The sequence below is a fragment of the Corapipo altera genome, unplaced genomic scaffold (genome assembly GCF_003945725.1).
Source record: "Corapipo altera isolate COAL_440 unplaced genomic scaffold, ASM394572v1 150, whole genome shotgun sequence".
NCBI classification, from domain to species: Eukaryota; Metazoa; Chordata; class Aves; order Passeriformes; family Pipridae; genus Corapipo; species Corapipo altera.
In genome coordinates this window covers 1,393,996-1,412,203 of record NW_020884941.1, presented here as the reverse complement: position 1 = coordinate 1,412,203, position 18,208 = coordinate 1,393,996, and the positions used below count along the sequence as shown (strand labels likewise).

Sequence of the window (18,208 nt, the reverse complement as noted above, 5' to 3'; positions counted from 1 at the left end):
TGGAGGAAATCACCGGCTCCGTTTCATTCCTTGCCCTGCCGGCACCACCCTCCCAACGCAGGGTCCCCGTTGGGCTCCGCCGCCTGCTCGGTGTCCTGTTATTTTGGATGGAGAGGAAAAGGAGGGCTGGGATTGTGTTGACCACGCTGGGAGGGAGGGGGGAGAAGCTCACATCATCCCCCCCTTCATTCCCTGCCATGCCATGGGGCTGCACAGGGATACTTGCTGGCTCCCAGAAATTAAAGGGAGAACGGGTGGAGCAAGATTTTTGTCAGAGCAAGATTTTTGTCTGGCCAGGTGAGCTCCACTCTCTTGCAGCCTTCACAGGAGACCTTCCCTCCCCAGGGCATGTCCCAGCACCTCTAAAGCAGGTTGTCCTGCAGGATCCAGCACCACAGGACACTGCAGCTCCTCCTGCCAGGGCTTCACCTCTGCCTCGTGGCAGGGTGAGCACTGGGGCCAGCCTGGTAAGGGACCCATCCAAGAAAGGGACCCATGGACACCTTCGGTAGCATGGCTGCTCTTCTGCTCCATGGTCTTCCCCTTGGAGGAAAGCATCCCCTTCCAGTGGAAGGTGTACCTGGAAATGGCAGCAGTGCTGGAACTGGATGGTCTTTACAGTCCTTTCCAACCCAAACCATTCCATGATTCTTGGAGAGGCTCACCTTGATGGTGGCAACTCAAACCCTGTGCTGCAAGAGCTGCCCGGGGGCCTACTGGAAAAAAAGAAGCTGCACGTGGAGGGAGACACCTTTGCACAAAGAAACTTCTGGCCTCAGGCACCTTCCAGCTTCCCCCCAGCTGGGCTGGCCTATGACTGAAGCTCCAATCCCACAGATGAGCCTGGCCAAGCTCTCCCAACCAGCCCCGCCTCCAGCAAAGCTGCAGAGCCCAGGTGAACCCTCTTGCTTCACTGCTGCCATGTAAATGACATTCAAGAGTTATTTGATAATGATCTACAAACCACCCAGCCGAGGCAGGACCCCCCTGCACAGCACCCAGCGGGATGAAGCAGTCAGACAACTTCAAATCACCAGACAGTTCTCACTGAGGTGACACTGACCCAAGCACCTGTGTGACACAGCCAGGGACAAGATCCCAATCAGGCAAGAAGAGGCACCAGGAAAGAGCCTGGACACCTCACACAGGAGAGTCACAGAACTGTTAAGGCTGGAAAAGACCTCACAGCCCCATCTCCCCACAGCTGCTCCTTTCCTCCTCCTGGTAGTTACTCCCTCTTGCTGCCGTCGTGGCCAGGACATGCTGCTTTCCCTTGGAGCACCAACAAGCCCCAAGGGACCAAATCCCATTTTATCCCCTCCCCTATATAAGCTACAGGCACATGGTGTGACTCTGGGATGGTCCTGTGCAGGGCCAGCAGCTGGACTCAATGATCCTTGTGGGTCCCTTCCAACTTGTCACATTCTGTGATCCTGTGATTTTCTGGAGGCATCACTGACTCATGGCAGCCAGCTGTGCTGCTCTGGCCCTCCTCCATGACTCCAAGACCCACCTTCATCCCCCCAGAGGTCCCTGCTCCAGCTCCCAAAGCCAGCCTGGTGCAGGCTGTTTCCCACAGGAGCTGATATGCCAGCATGCATATCAGCTGCTCATCTCTCACACCATCCCAACAGCCCCAATTTCCCCATTTTTAACCCCATTTCCCTGCATCCATCTGGAAGGCGATGGAGCAGTGGTGGTGTCATCCCCACAGTCCCCAGGCATGAGCCCATGTGTGCTGTCCCACATCCCTCCATCCATCCACCTGCCAGGCGCCTTGGCTGCCTGATAAACCCCTAATGAACCTCCCAACTCTGCCTCTTCCCAAAGAATAAACCAGCCCTGGCCCAGGCGGTTAATATTTAACTGAATAAGGGCCATAAATATGGAAAATGGGACTTTTAATTAAATAAGCAGCTTTTAAAAGGGCCCTTGGGCCGAAGAGGCTTTTGTTTAAATATGATTGATTTGACACGTCCTTTCCCTCCCGCTTTCTCCCGCTCTCTCCCTCTCCTGCTTGGTGCAGGGATGGGAAGCACAGTCTGCATCACAGTCCTGCTGTGGGACCCTCTGCCTGCCTGCACCCAGACAAGCTGCCTGCCACCCCCAAAACCTGCCTGTAGCCTCAAGCACACAGGTTTGGGGGTGTGGGAGTACTTTGATGGGCAGGGACAGCCCTTCAGCTCAATCCAACCCATTTGATTTTAAGATCAAAAAGGGAGCAGAAGGTTTCCCAGGGCTTCTAAGCTGCCCTTGCCCACCCCAGCTGGTGAAATCAGTGATACTGGTGACCCCCAGGGCAGGATCTGGCCTCTCCCATCACACAACTATGTGATTTTCCCCATGTAGGACACAGCAGGTCCCTTACAGAGGCAGTGGAGGGGAAACTGAGGCAGGGAGCAGGGAATGACCTGCCAGGAGAAGGGACTTTGCCCAGTGCTTTGGGGCCAGATTCACCCCCCCAAACTTCAGCACACACACATACAGACTTTGGCTGCAAAAGTGCAGTAAAAACAGGTTTAATAACTTTGCTGTTCCTTGACATTTGGGCACTACTTGCCATAGCAAGCGGCACTAATTACTTCTCAGTTACCCAGGCACCGCAGTGTGAGGAGAGCAGGGGCTTTATGGAGTGCCAGGGGCTGCTGGGGGGCACCAGGATGTTGCCAGACCTGGGAAGAGCCTGGGGAGGTGCTGGGGTGCAGGTGGCCTGGCCTGGCCTGGCTGTGTCACCCTGTACAGGAGGCAGTGCCCTGGGCTGAACCAAGGGCTGTGACCCACCGTGTCCCCCCCGACCGCCGGAGCATCGTCAGACTTGGCTCTGCAAGAAACAGGAGTGGGAAGTAATGGGAGGCTCAAGGTCAGAAATCACTAGGAAGATGGGAATGCTGGGAAAAGCACCAAGCAGGATCATCACTGTGTCATGACATGGACCAGAGCTGCAGCCACATCTGCAGGAGGGGAGGGAGCTCCATCGGGGCACAGAGAAGCTGAGAAAGCGCAGAAAGGATGTTCCCAAAGCTGAATGGCCTGAGGCTGGGGCACAATTAGAGACCAGGAGAAGAGGCAGCCCGTGGTGGCTGGTCCCACCTGGCAAACACCACAGTGAGGGTCACTCTCAGTTGGTTCCTCCTGCGTTTTCCATCCATGGTTCTCCCCATCCATCCCCCGCCGACGTCGCAGGCCTCGGGCTCCCTTCACTCAGCGCTGCCATGGCAGGTCTCAGCTGAGAGAACACACAGTTAATTATCTCCACAAACAACTCGGGGGAAGCAAAGTATTCCCTGGACCTGGACCTGCTGCTTCGATGGGATTTCATGAGTGAGAATGTGAAAATGGGGGGGAGGGGAAAAAGGAAGGCATTAATTTGGAAAAGAGCAGGTTGGGCTTCACATTGCTTCTGGGTGTCCTTGGGCATGAAAATGCCCATCACGACGTGCCCAGGATGGTGTTCTCAGTCTGCAGTCAGACTGTGCTGCTGTGGGACTTTCTCCTTCAGAAAAAGCCAGGTGGATCCAGTGGGATCACCAACACTTGAGGCAACCACAGCTTCTTCCGGGGTCTGAGCATCCCCAGTGCTGACACAACTGATGGATGGTGCCCAGGTCCAAAGTCTGCTCAGTGCTGAGGTCCCCAGAGGTTTTTGGGAGCAGGCAGGACTAGCATCCATCAGCAGTGGCGCAAGGAGAGCTGCTGGCACCCTGGTGTGACTCCAGGTCCTCTGTGACACACAAAACATACTGCAAAATGACAAGTTTCTGGTTTCAGAAGTTAAACTAAACCTCATGTCTTAACCTTGTGCTTCAGGAAGCTCACATTTCCCCATGGCATCCAGTTTGGGTTCCCTGACTTGGATATCACCTTCCAGCCAGGATCCCTCCTGGAGAGCAGCTTTCTCCTGAGCTGCCTTCCACCTGCAGTGACACACCCTAATTCTTCAAACCCATCACTAATCATCTTGTATTTCCCCCTGAAAGCACACAAGGCACTGCCTGGGTTAGTTTGTGATGAATTGTCCCCCCTCCCAGGGTTCCTCTCCTCCAAAGCCCCCTCAGGCATCCCCAGTTTTGGGTGCCCACTCCAAGGCACTGCAGTGTCATTTTTCTCTCTCTGAAACCTGGCCACGTCTCAGCCCTGGTGTGCAGCTTCTTAACAGCGAAATATCCATGAATCCTGGTGTTCCCTTCATCCTTGGTGCCTAAATCCACCTTCCCCAAGCCCTTCCCTCTGGGTGCCAGCGCTGCTGGGAGGACAAGGGACATTTCTGGAAGGGGCAGCTCAGGAGATGGAGCCTGGGACCAGGGGTTTCCTGGCTCTGCCCCTCTCCTGCTGGAGCCAGCTGAGGGTTTTAAGGTTTTCAGTGCCTAAACAGCCAATTTGAAAAGCGGAGCCCAAACTTTTCCCACCTGGCTCCCAGTTAAAGATGGGAGAAATCTATAACCCATGTTTGGGTTGGAAAGGGGATGTTCCTGAGCCACTGAGTTCATCACGTGTGGCTCCCTGTTGTGGTTGTCAGCGTGAAACTTGGAGCTTGGTCCTCAGCTCCTCTGAGTCCTGCTGATCTCCATGGGTGCTGGGGGTGCTGATGCCGAGGGGTCCCAAAATATCCCACCTCAAACCCAAAGCCAGACCAGCTGAAGGGCTCAGCCCTGACAGAATCAGTGGCATTTTCATGGATTCAGGCTCAAATTAACCTCATGTGAGAAAAACAAACTGGGTAGGTGCCTCACCCGGGAGGTTTGATGCCACAGGCAGATCTGAACACGGGGCCGCTCCTGGGGACTTGAGGCAAAAAAAAAAGCTCCTCGTGGCAGTGCAGAGATAGAGTTTTTTTTTTTTTTAAAGGCATGGGGTTCTCAAAAAAAAAAAAAAAAGGGGGGGGGCGGAAAAGGCCCCATGTTTGCAGCCAACACGTGTAATCTGTTGCAGCCCTTGTCAGACAAAACAGTTTTGCCGTAAGACAGCGATTCCCAGAGGGGAAAGGGGCGAAGTGAAAATACTTTATCAGCTGCCTACATATGTAAAGCGGTACCCTGGTTGAAAAGCAAAGCCTCTTTCCCTTTGAAAGCTGGGAAGGGAGAGATGGGAGGCGACTGCCTGAGAGCAGGGACAGAAATGACACAGGCACAAAGCCCAGCGCGGCAAAGCCCAGGCCTCCCTCCCAAAACACGCTTATCTCCCCATCAGCCCAGCAGAACTACCTGGCTGTGGCAAAGATGTATTAAACAAACAAACCCAAGCAAACCCCAGACGTGATTCCCTGTGGAAAACTTAAAATACACGTGTGGTTTTTAATGTACAGAAATTGCCATTTAGTTCAGATGTTAAAAGCAGGTTCCCGAGTCCCTGGGGTCAGCAGGGAAGTGTCCATCGCCCCAAGTTCCTCTTCCACCAGGTTGGGCGGCTTCTGAGATGAAGGGAATCACATCCCTGCCTGGATTTAAGAAGTGATGCTCGGGCAGGAGCTGCTGGCATGACAAGGGTTTTTCCTCCCGCTCTGAATTTAAGGTCTGTTTAAAAGGCTGGGAATACCGAGAGCTGGACCCATGGCATAAATCAGCCCTGGGGTTCACAGGGCGAGTGGACGGCACCGGCAACAAGTGTGCTGGCTGCCGAGTCCTCACGGAGGCTTCTCCTGCTCCATCCATCAGCCAGAGACCTGAGAAGATGGAAAGAGAATTAATTCCATGTAGCACCTCCCTGTCACCAGCGGCGAGACAGCGAGGGGGACTCGAGCCAGGCTGGGGGGACACCAAGTGCCCGGCTCCATCCCGGGCACATCCAGCGGGATGGAGAGCCCAGGAAGGGATGAGACACCGGGGTGCTTCCCATGAACACACAGAGGCAGGAGGGAGGTAAGAAACGGGATGGGGGGAGGAAGTGGAGCAAAGCAAGGAGAGAAGGAGGAGAAGAAAGGGAAGGGGAAGCGGCAGCGGGGGGGAGAGGGAAGGAGCAGGCGCGCGCGTGCCCATCTGGGCGATGCATCACATTGAAATTGTCCCGCATTAAAAATTCACCAGCCAGTGAATTTTCAAGGGATTTGTAGTAATTAGATGACAAAATGCTGGCAAATCTCAGGCTTGCCAAAGATGTTACTCAGGGGTCAAAGACTCGACACTTTTGGCTGGGTAATTTGTAAGTGTCAATCACACTCAGCCATCAGAGAGAAAGGAGAGATCTAAGGGCTGAATCCTAACGAAGTCCAAGGCTCCTGCCTGCCGTGGCCCCCGCCGCCCCCTCCCACTGCCACACAGGGCTCCAGACCCCCAGCTGAAACACGAGAGTGGGGTGATCTGGTTTTTTAGTTCTAAAATTAAAAAAAGAAACTTAGTTTTCATTTTTCAGCCCAAATCACTGGCGGGAGGAGCTCCTGCTCTGGTTTGCAGCTGCCTGGATGTGCCTGTCCCATTTATCCTACTGGGGGGGTAGAATGAGCTGTGACACCCCTCCCCCCTCGGTGTGATGCCTCTGCAGCCCAGTATCAGTTTGTCTGACACGTGGTTAAAATTGCTCCTGGGACAGTCCATCCTCCTGTTTCCCAGGGCTCGCTCAGCCCAGGCTGACACACTGGGCTGAATTCATCTGAAGATGAAATTAAAACAGCTCCTGTCTGCAATCTGCCTGTTTCTACCTCCCCATTGAGTGTCATGGAGCCTCTGGAGCCACCAGCAGCCCCACATGGGTTGTCTCTGCCTGCCTTGGCTCTGTTGAAATAACCTGGGTTAATTTAGACCCCAGCAGGATGCTCCCAGCCCTGGGCTGGGGGAGCAGCTGGAGGGGGGTCCCGCTTTGGGTTGAGCTCACGGTGGCAGCTTGTCCCTCACACCCACCTGGAATCTGGGGGAGAAGAGAAATTAAAAGGGTTTCTACTTCATCAGCTTAGAAACCAGACCACAAAATGCAAAATTAAAGCTTTACCCAAAACACCAGGAGAGATCCCTGGCCCTGCCAGGCATGAAGGCTCTGGCAGGGCTCAAGGCTCAGCAGAAGGGATGAGCCTGAGGTTAAGGCTGGGCTTTGCTGCCAGGTTTTTGGGGCAGGGTGGTCTCTGAAAAGGAATGGAATGGCTTTCCAGAGCCCAAACTCTCGTGAAGAGATTCTTGCCTTTGGTGGTCTGATTTCTAAGCTGATGAAGAAGCAAACCTTTGGATGGACTCAAAGCAGCACCCAAGCACTTCTCCAGCCCCACCAGCACCAGCAGGATGACTGCAAACACAGGCTACACTTCACTCCAAAGAAGATTTTAGGTCACTGAACGTGGGAGAGGCAGGAACATACATTTCTCTCCATCTCTTGTGGCTTATAGAGCTGTCCTCATTACACCTGCTAAATCCCACCTCTGGTTTTGGGCCATGAGGGATGATTTGAGCTGCAGGGAAAGGACAGGGAGGCTCCAGCCATCAGCTCTAAGGTGCTGCAGCTGCTGAGGCATCAACAGCATCTGTCACACCCCAAGGAAAAACACTGCACACCCCAAACCCACTTTTAATACACTTAAATAAGCCAAGTCACAGGGAAAAAAACCCCTAAAGGTTTGTTTGCTCCGTGCCTCCTAGAGGGCTAAATTTTGTGAGTGTCCTCAATCCAGTGGCACAGGGAAGGGAGAGGTGGGGAAGGGGAGCAGAAGGGCAGGAGGGAAATCACCTTTGGCCAGAGCTGCTGTGGTTTATTGGAATCCATACCCATTCCTTGCAGTGGGACAGCAGGACTGTGCTGTCTGGTAACAGAGCCAAGTGGTGCTCTCCAGCCATTGTGCTGCCCTATATAAGGGAGCTGAGGGGACTGTAAACGTTGCTGTAGGTTCCTCTTCAATTTAAAAAGTCATTTAGCAGCTGCAAAACACTGCCTGGTAGCAGCTAGCCCTCGGAGGGGCAGCCTTCCTCCAGCTACTCAGCAGCTGCACCTCCAGCTTCTACCCAACCTATTTAAATAGCCTGAACCATGGACCAAGGTCTGCAGAGAGGCTTTTCCACGTTTTTCTTTATCTTCACTTGATCTAACATCACCTTAAGATGCTGCTAGAGGAATATTTGTTGGGAAGCAGCAGGGAAGGACTCTGTGACTTCCCAAGCGCCCATCACTGCTGCTCTGTCTGATGTTGGGCATTTGAGAGCTGTTCTCTGTGAGCAGGGGGTGTCTGTGGGGCACCATCTCCTCCCTGTCAGAGCCTGTTGCCAGCAGATGAAGACCCACAGGTCACCTCACTGCATCTGAATGCAGCTCCCACTGCTGCCTTGTTAGCTCTCACAGGAGAAAATTAACCACCAGCAAAACAAAACCCAAATTTTAGTTGTGTGAACACGAAGAAAACCTTTTTTGCCCCCAGATCACCTCTCCTGACTCACGCTGCAGACTTCCCTACTACTGTCCTACTCTCATTCCCCTTGTCCCAGCAGCTTTGCTAAGCCCTGAGCTGGGGATGTCACATGTGGGATGTGGTGACACTGTCTTCATACCCTCCCTGTCCACGCACACTCACGCCCAGCAGCCCAGTGCGGTCCTGGGGCTGGGAGACAGAGCCAAGCCTAATTACACGGCACTAATTATGGACTGTGGAACGTAGGGATCCTGCTCCTGCAAGCCTGAGCCTGGCCACAGCTGCCCCACAGCAGGGGAGGTGGGATACCATCCCTTCTCCAGGGTCCCTCTCCCCACTCCCGCGCTGGCACCGCTTCCCGCATTTCACCGATTCAGGTCACACCGTGCACACATCGCCTCAGCCAACGTCTGCTCGTGTTCTCTCTGCCTCTCTTCCTAGCTCCAGTTTGGGGTGAAAGCCTCCCTTATTAGCCAATTTGGATACCTATTTACTGTGAATTACTGAGCCTGATTATTATTCATGAATGGCGAAGTCTGAAATCTCAAGCCCGGCCATGCGGTTTCTCTCCCTCTCCAATGCATATATTTAGGGAAAACAGGAGGCAGCGTGTCTCAGTCACACGGAGCTGTGCTCTGGAGAAAGGAGAACTGCACACACTGCCTCCTCATTCTCCTGCTGGATTTCCTGGGGAGGAAGGTGCTGGTGGAAGCTGAAGGTGGTGGTGTCGAATATTGGCCATGGTGTGAACCAGGGTAAGGGTGTGTTGCAGTATTAAGGAGGAGCTCGTGCTCCCCAGATCTCCCTCCAGCATCTCAGTAACAGCCTTTGCAAATGGGGAAACTGAGGCAGCGAGGGAAGGTCTCTGTGGGAGAGCTTTGCTCCACCAGCAGCAACCTGCCCTCATAGAATCACAGAATCATTGAGGTTGGAAAAGACCTCCAAGATCATTGAGTCCAACCTTTGACCAAACACCACCTTGTCACCCAGCCCAGAGCACTGAGTCATTCCTTGAACACCCCCAGGGATGGGGAACCACTTCCAGTGCCTGACCACCAAATTCTTCCTGATGTGCAACCTGAACCTCCCCTGGCACAGCTCCTGAGGCCATTTCTTTTTGTCCTATCACTTATTTGCCTGGGAGAAGAGACCCCCACCTCACCACAACCTCCTGTCAGGTAGTTGTTGAGAGCGAGAAGGTCTCCCCTGACCACACTGCTTCTTCCCTCTCAAAGGAGTAGCCACCAAAGCACTGTTTTTTTCCCAAGCCTAAACCCTTCCTGCATGTTTCCTGCCACATCTTGCTCAAGACAACTGCAAACATGCACAGGCACCACACTCACTGTCTCTGTGAGCAAGCAAGCAAAGCTGGTAAAATTGCTGGGGAGAAGGGGATGGCTGTTGACAAACAGGCTGAGAAAATGTTGGAGATTCCAGAGTTCCTGGCTGGAAAACAGCAGGCATGACACAGGGGGATGCAAGCCTGTGCAGCCCTGGCAAAAGGGCTGGTGAATGGCATCTCTAGTGTTTTCTGCAAGGAGACAGCCTTGCTTGGCCCTTCAGCACTTCCCAGAGCCCCACTCCGTGGAGGGCACCCAGGAGGAAGACTTTGCAAAGGCAAGATGGGACTAGAGGGATGAGAAGAGCTGAAATTTGTGATCTGTAGCAGGAGTAGTGCAATGGTGATGAAAAGAAACCACCAAGAGCTCACAGAGCAGGATGCTTCCTGCCTGCTCTGACTCTCCTGCCCCCTCCTCCTGTGGAACAGGGAGAAAACCACCACAGATCGTGGTCAGGAGTTTTCCAAAGGCAGTGAGTCACTTTGAGCAATCAAAGAGGACACTGTGGCACAGCCTGGCTCAGCAGAGACATGATGTCTCAGCCCTGCAAGTAGAGGGGCTGGCAGTGCCCAGCAAAGCCAGGTCCCTTGGATATCCTCTCTGCCTTGCCTTGCCTGCTGTCCCTGTAAGTAGATAACAGCCCACACAGGCCTCTGGCAACAGGCAGCAATGAAGGAGAGCTGGTTCTACATTAAAACCAGTTAACCCTCTCATTCAGTAAAAAGGCTGCATTTGAATAATATCCTAATCCAATTCCAGAGCTGGCCCTGGGGAAGGGGATATGGAGAGTGCCTGGGGAACAGCCACAGCTGTCACAGCTCCTGCTGTTGTCCAGCTCGCTGGGGTCTCACCCTGGATGAAGATGTCACAACCTGCCAGAAGCCCACCAGCTCCAACCTGGGGATCTGCAGACCCCATGGGGACCCTGTATCGTATCCCAGGGTCCCAGAAGACAGGACTGAGTGTAAACTACTGGTTTCAGCTCTCCAATGGGAAGAGCATGTCCTGAGCACAGTCTCAGAGAGACTCCCTGACCCCATCTAGGGTGGCTGTACCCCAGCTCTTGTCTGCAGAGCAAGGGGTGATGATGGGCTTGGAGCTGCTCATCCCCTCTGCCATCAGCACAGCCTGGGTAAACACACCCATCCCAAAAAGGACACCCAGAGCAGGTGAGCATCCCACCCCCCAAGTGGCCATTTCTCCCCAGGGAGCACAGGGCAGCTGAGGGGTGACCGGCGCACACGGTGACACCGCCCCTGGGGTGCCAAGAGCCAGGAAAGCGAGGGGACCAGGGCTACAGCTCCTCACAGCCTCATTACAACAATTAGTGTGCAACCATTTGGTACAGATACAACCTTTCTGAATAACAGTTATTGCTAAAAGAAACTATTATCCCTCCCAAACCAAACAAGTGCATTGTGACGGTGTTCAGCCGGAAAAGCACGACCGACGTTAAGGACCAGTGGGAGGCTGTTTCCCAGCTTTAACTACGTGGACAGTTAAGAGAGTTTGCATTATTTTATCATTATGATTGTTCCAGATCAGAGAAAAAAAAAACCCAGGCAGCGGGGAGTGATGAATTTCCTGCAGACCTACTTAGGCAATCATTTTAATTCAGGGTAATTAGCGGGTATATGCTCGTTTTCCAAAATTTCCCGGTAAACCCGCTGTAAATTTAGGGGTGCCATGTGTGGGATTCTCAATATGTAACAAAGAAGTGGAGTCTTTGCTGGTGGAGCAGGAATTAACTCAAACAGTTCTTCAGAGCTGCGATCAGCACTTTCATAATTAATGTCCAGGCACATATATATCTGTATACACATACACAGCCCCCCCCGCTCACATCAAACAGATTTCCTTGATACCAAATTGCCTGAAAAATTAACCAATGTCAAACTGCTCAACAAGATAAGTATCATTAAGGGAAAAAGAAAATCTTCATTACGATTGAAGGTATGGGGGGGAAAAAAAAAGAAACCCTCATGAATGTTTGCCAGCCCGTTTCCAGACTGGGAAATAACATGTTTTAAAACATATCAAAGGGTTAAATTAATTTTCATTAAAATTTAAATTTGAGAAGGCTCCCTCTCTTCTTTCCTCCCTCCTCCCCCTTTGAACGTTTGACTGGCAACCATTTCATATTTCAATCTCGGCAGAACAAATTGAATTAGATGTTGAAACCAAACTCTGCTCTGTTCTCTAAAGCCTACATGCTCTGCTTGCGCTAATCCTTTTCGTCGCCGCTGCAGACCTCAGAGACACTCAGCAAGAAACCTGCCCTGCCACAAAAGACAATGAAGGGAAAGAGAGGAAAAAAAAGAAAAACCAAAAAAAAAACCAACAAAAAAAACCCAAACCACAAAAAAATCAGGAAAAAACCCCCCAGGAAAATCCAACCCCAACCTGCAACACTGCAAAGCTTCGCTTAAATCATGTGCTGGGTGATACACGTGCCTGGAAGGGACCCTGCCTGGCTCCTCTGTCCCCTGTGCTGGCTGTCGGCTGCTGGTTGGTCCTTCACACTCAGGATGTTAAAACTTCCCTGCTAAATTTAAATCTAATTTAGCTAAGGGTGAAGTTTCCCTGCAGTGATCACCCAGTGCAGAGCTGCTGGGACCAGCCATGTCAGGAGGCAAAGGCAGTGGGGAGACGCAGAGGGAGTGGGGATGGGAATGTCACTCATCAATGCTAAGCAAAAAAAAAGGGAGAAAAACCATGTCACCACTGCAGGTGACACACTGACACCTCCTTTGACAGCCCTGCTTCTACACCTGTGCCTCAGTTTACCCACCTGCAAAGGGCAGGGTGGATGCACTGGAGCTGCCATAAGGGCTGAGGGTTTTACATTGCAGCTCTGCAGGGATCCCTAAGGGGTATCCCTGAATTTTGTGGGGGTCTGTCCTCTGAGCCAGCACCCCCAGGCCTCAACAGCAGGAATGTCTGGAGTTGGGGTCTGGGAAGCCCCTCAGTGGCAGTAGCAGGGCTCTGGAGCTGCAGTACAACTTGGGGGACCAGCACGGGGTGTCACAGCTCTGGTCACTGAGCAGGAGCGCTCAGCCTCCTCCTGGGACTGCAGAAAGAGCCAGGGAGCCTCAAGCCCACCAGTGCCAACCCCCAGGCCCCGTGGGAGGATGGGTTTTGGGAGAAAAACGGGCAAGGTCACATTTGTGTCCCAGAAGAACTGGGACAGGACACATCTGTGAGCACAGGGCTTGCCTGGCCTCTGAGCAACACCGTGTGTCCTGCCCCTTCTGTGCTGCTCCATCCCTCCCCTCCTCAATCCCTCCCCAGCTCCACCCTCGGGCTGGAGAAGGTGTTAACAGCAGGTACACCTGGAGGGATCCTTAAATTAGAGCTGCTCTGAGGGGAAAAACATCATCTGGAAGCCCCGACACTTCCTGCAGAGGCACTGCACGAAAGAGGCAGTTGTTTAACCCAACCTGGATTATTCCCGTGGTCACGTAAGCACCTTCCCTTTCATCAGGAGGGCCCCGGTGCTCTGCTCGTGCCTGGTGCCGGTGGCAGCCTGGGAAGGCACGTGGATTAACGGGGTTATTGGTTGGCTCCAGGGCCAGATGTGCCCGTGGTTCAGGCGGCCAGCGGTGGTGTGAGCTGAACAAAAGTCTGGTAATAAGTAAGGTTATGAGCACCCCACTGCTCGGTGTATTGGGCACCACCTCGCAGCAACAGGCAGAGATTGCCGAGAGGAAAACAGCATCTCCAGCAGTAACGTGCATCTCACACACACAGAGTGATGCGCATCTCACACACACACACACACAGTGATGTGCATCATACAAACACACAGAGTGATGTGCATCTCACACACACACAGAGTGATGTGCATCTCACACACACACATACAGTGATATGCATCTCACACACACAGACACACACACAGTGATGTGCATCTCACACACACAGTGATGTGCATCTCACACACACACAGTGATGTGCATCTCACACACACACATACAGTGATATGCATCTCACACACACAGACACACACACACAGTGATGTGCATCATACAAACACAGTGATGTGCATCTCACACACACACACAGTGATGTGCATCATACAAACACACAGTGATGTGCATCTCACACACACACATACAGTGATGTGTATCACACACACACACACACACAGTGATGTGCATCTCACACACACACAGTGATGTGCATCTCACATACACACAGATTGATGTGCATCTCACACACACACACACACACACACACACAGTGATGTGCATCTCACACACACAGTGATGTGCATCTCACACACACACACAGTGATGTGCATCTCACATACAAACAGATGGCTGTGAGCGCGGGGCGGCTTCCAGGGGTGGGTACACAGAGAACAGACCCTGATCCCACACAGCACACAGGTCTGACAGCACCCTGCAAACCAGGAGACCCCTGGGCTGCTTAGATGAGATTTAGGAACAGGAGTAATTTCTGAGGCTGGAAAAACAGGAGTCAGACGTGGTGAAATCATTCCCTTGGTGGTGTTGAGCAAACACAGCGCTGCTGGAGGAGACACCACAGGGACTTTGTCCCCAGCAGGAGGGATATGTCAGCCCAGTGCCCCAAGCCACCTCCTTGTGGGTACAGTGCCAACATGATGCACTTCTCTCTCTTGGCCCTGCATGAGTTTCTCAGCCCAGGATGAGGTTTCCCCATAGTGGAGGTGGGCAGCCAGTCTATCAGCGGATGGAAAAAGGGGAGCAGGGTGCAGCTCAAAGGGACCTAGGAGCCCTCCTGGTGTTTTCCAGACACTGTGATCGGTTTCCTACCAGCAATCCAGGGTCTCCACCATGGCCACCAACACAGGCAAAACAGATCCATGAGCGTGTCTCAGCTCTCTCGAACCCACCAAGGGTGTGCTCGGTGGTCTCAAAAGGAGGTGGGGGGCTGGCAGGACTGCACAGTGTTTGCCCATAGGGAACCATTTAATTCTGGCTCCCTCCTGCCAACCTCTGCCATCCCACACTCTCCAGCCTCAAGATGTCCAAGAAGACACATGCCAAGGAAGAGTGATGTCAGCCAGGACTGGAGACAGCATGAACCAGCCCTTGGGGAGCAGGGTGCCCTTGGAGGGAGCAAACCAGGAAAGTCCTGGGCGATAGCAGGAAAAAGGCCTTTGCCAAACTCTCTGTTTCAAGGTGGCAGCTGCAGGTTGGTTTCCAAACAGGCATTTTTATTTCTTGGCAGCCCATCTGTTCTCCCCCAGCCACAGGGAGGGCCAATTCGTGCCTCGACAGCGATTTCTGCTGCAGCAGCAATTCTGCTGCCTTCCCTTGCAGGGAAGCAAATGCACAGGGGAGCACACAGGGACACATGCAGTGTGTGCACTCACTTCTACATGGAGCCTAAACCCAGCCCAAATCTGGGCTGTACCCCCTGAGACCATGGCCACGAGCCTGTGGGGTGACAGGGAGGAGGGGCAGAGGGTAGGACCCCTGCTTGGAGGCTGCTGAGCCTTCACAGTTCTACTTTCTCCTCAGCCTGGCACTGACAACCCCGTGGCAGCCCAAGACATTCTGACCTTTAGGGCCAGCTGTGCCCACCACGGCCCCACTGCCCTCGTACCCACCTCACCAGATACCAGGCAGTTGTTACATGTCCTCATCTTTGTTGTTCTCCTCCTCTTCCAGGTGTTCCAGGATTTCATTCAAAACCTCTGATCGTTTTTTCTTCTTTGGGGAGTCTGTCCAGGCCCAGGTGGCAGCGAAACAGGGAAGAAGAAAAGTAAAAATTACAACCTGGACTCACATACAGCTCACCTCCAGCTCATTTACCTGGGAGGGCATGAGGGGGCTGGAGGTAGCAGGATACCTCCAGTCCTCTCATCCCCCTTCCAGGTGAAGTCCCTCAACTATTACGTACTTCTCCTCCCCAGCCAGGTCCTGGCAGGGTACCATGGCTGGAGCTGTGACTCTCTTACCTTCCACCTGTGCTTTAGTTCACAGGCTTTGCTGAAAGCAAACAGCCCCAGAAGCCCAAAAGGCTCACTGGTGATGTCAACCCCTCCTGTTCACCCCAATTCACCCATCTCTTGTGCAAAAGTGGTCACAAGACCGACCCAGACACCACCAACCAACACAGATCCACCAACATCCTTGCTGAGACCATACAATTCCTATAGCCCAGACCACATCCCTCACCTGGCTCTGCCCAGACAGCTGGGGCAAGGATGTCCCTGCTTTGCTTCTCCTACCCCACACCAACAGCACTGTCCTGTGACCCCCTGGCTCCCCAAACTCCCGTGGGGTGCAGCGCTGTGTATCCCTCCCCACGGATGCTACAGCCAGCCCTGGGGGCTGCCAGCACCTGAGTGAACATCCCAACCCCACTTTAGGGTGGCAAAGCCATTTAGTCCGTGTTCTGAGGCCAACACCCCCCTCTCTGGTGGGCAAGAAATGCCCTCCTGGCAGGAGCCACGGCACAGCCCCCTCTCCCCCCGTTCGCTCCCCAGCCAGCGGCTCTCGCTTGCGAGCAGCACATGGAGAACAGCTGTTTAAATCCTGCTTTCAGACATCAAAAGCCTCGCTGGGTTTCTCAAACAAACAAACATACCATAGGACTAAAGAAAAGGTGTAAAATAAATAAATGGAACAAGCTGTGCATTTTCTTTTAGTATTACAGCTGCTGCGGGAGATAAACAACAAGTAAATGTCACAAAACATCAATACAGAAGAAATTAACCTGACAAAAGCTCACATCCCCCCCCCTCTCCACCTCCCCCCAACTCCCAACAATTTTGCATTTCTGGAGTTCCCATCTAATGATTTTATTTTTCAATTAATTCTTTGACAGAGAGCCAGAATCTGCCTCCCTTCCCCCCAGGGGCTGTGGGGACAGGCTGGGGACAGGGGTGCTGGTGGACCCTGCTCCCCTCCCAGCACCCACCCTGCTGAGCTCAGGGGAGCCGAGAGAGACCACAAGGTGCCACCCCAAGACCCTCCAGTGGCTCTTCCCAGTTCAATCACCCAAAGGCACAAGGGACAACCCACCTTAGAGAAAGGTGCCAGCTCAGCAGTTCTCCCTTGCCTTTACTCTGCCCTCATGCTTGGAAACGGCATCAACCACGGCCTCAGCTCCCAAATCCATTGCAGGGAAGTGTGTCCTGCACCTGCCACCCCGTCCCCACCAGACCCTGAAGTGTCCCATGCAGAAAGCCTGCATGGAAGCAATGATGGGGGTTGCATGGAGGAGAGGATGTGGGATGCTGGGTGCAAAGGGAGCATCCCTAAGCAGAGTGCTGGCCCCACAGGACCTGCTGTGGCACAGGCTGGGGGCTGGCAGGGGAAATGCCCCCCACTGCATCCTCCAGATTCACCAGTTCGGCCATGGGGAGCACCGGGAACATTCTCCCATCGTGTAACAACGGAGGAAAACGGGAAAATAAAAACCCAGGAGGGTGGGGAAGCGAATTGGTTCAACTTCCGTTCTGCTGCTCCAAGCTGGTTAAGGTTTGCCCGCTAACGATCCCATTTGCTTCCTTTAAACAATAGCCAAAGCCGGCGGGGGTGGGCCGAGAGGGGGATTACCACGGGATTAGAACGTGGCAGGGTTGCGGATGCCACGCTAATCCTGCAGGGTTTTACTCTCCGGCTATGGCATGTGTTTGCATTAGTTACAGATGCTCTCTTAAAAAAATCCTAAAAGAGAAAAAAAAATAGAGAAAAAGAAGAAGAAAGGAGAAAAAAGGGAGGCCAAACGGCTGGGAGGTGAGGGAAAAGGAGCAGCCTGGGGGGCTGTGGCCAAAGGAGGAGCAACCTGGAAGGTGATGGTGAAAGGGGAGACTTTTCCCACCCTGCCAGGGAGGATCAGGTCCAGAGTGGAACATGCCTGTCCTTGCAAACCCCCAACTTACAGTAAACAACTGTAAATAACAGGGATGAGCTGCAGTGGGGCTCTGCTGCTTTACACCCACCCACAGCCTCTGCTGAGCAGGGCCCTCGCTGGAAACACAACTGCAACCCCCTCCTCACGCAGCTCCCTCACTCGCCCTCCCCTCCTTCCACCCCGTCCTACCCATAAAAAAAAAAAAAATCCCCCACAAGCCATTCCTTCCCCTTTCTCGCGTCTCGCGCAAAATTCCCCATCTGTCAATTTAATTCTTTGATCGATGGGAAAGAGCAGGAAAAAACGGCCCAGCACAGCTGGCTTCCCAAGTTAGCCCTGGCAGGATACCGGCGGCGAGCCGGCTGAGTGTGATGTTTGTGAAGCGCAGAGAACACAAGTCAATAGCAATTTAGCTGGATTGGGAGCAAGTACCTTCCCTGCACGGACTGCGGGCTCCCGGGAGAGCGGGATCGCTGCCTCCCTCGCAAACCTGCCCCCAGCAAGGCTTGCCAGGCCCGAGCTGCAGCAGCAACCTGGGCAAGCAGGGGAGAAAAGGGGGTTTGAGCTGCTTGCAGACCTTTGGTGGGCTGTGGTTATGTGGTTGTGGGGCTGCAGGAGATGTGCAGGTCAGCACCAGGGCTCTGGATGCAACCCTGGAATGCTGCTTCCTGTGCAGGGCTCTGGATGTGACCCTGGA

General features: G+C 53.4%; 1 protein-coding gene across 3 annotated transcripts in view; it reads right to left on the bottom strand.

Moving 5' to 3' along the window:
* Positions 1–5,244: 5,244 nt before the first annotated feature.
* RBM19 (RNA binding motif protein 19) overlaps positions 5,245–18,208 on the bottom strand; it is a 65,303-nt gene continuing 52,339 nt past the window's right edge. For 2 of the 3 annotated variants that reach the window (XM_027661642.1, XM_027661644.1), the window contains exons 24-25: positions 15,257–15,370; positions 5,245–5,659 (exon numbers count right to left, since the gene is read on the bottom strand). In XM_027661642.1, the coding sequence (XP_027517443.1) occupies positions 15,279–15,370 (92 nt within the window). In that variant the 3' untranslated portion in view covers positions 5,245–5,659; positions 15,257–15,278. The remainder of the gene's footprint in view (positions 5,660–15,256; positions 15,371–18,208) is intronic. The other variant, XM_027661643.1, reaches the window with a different exon arrangement.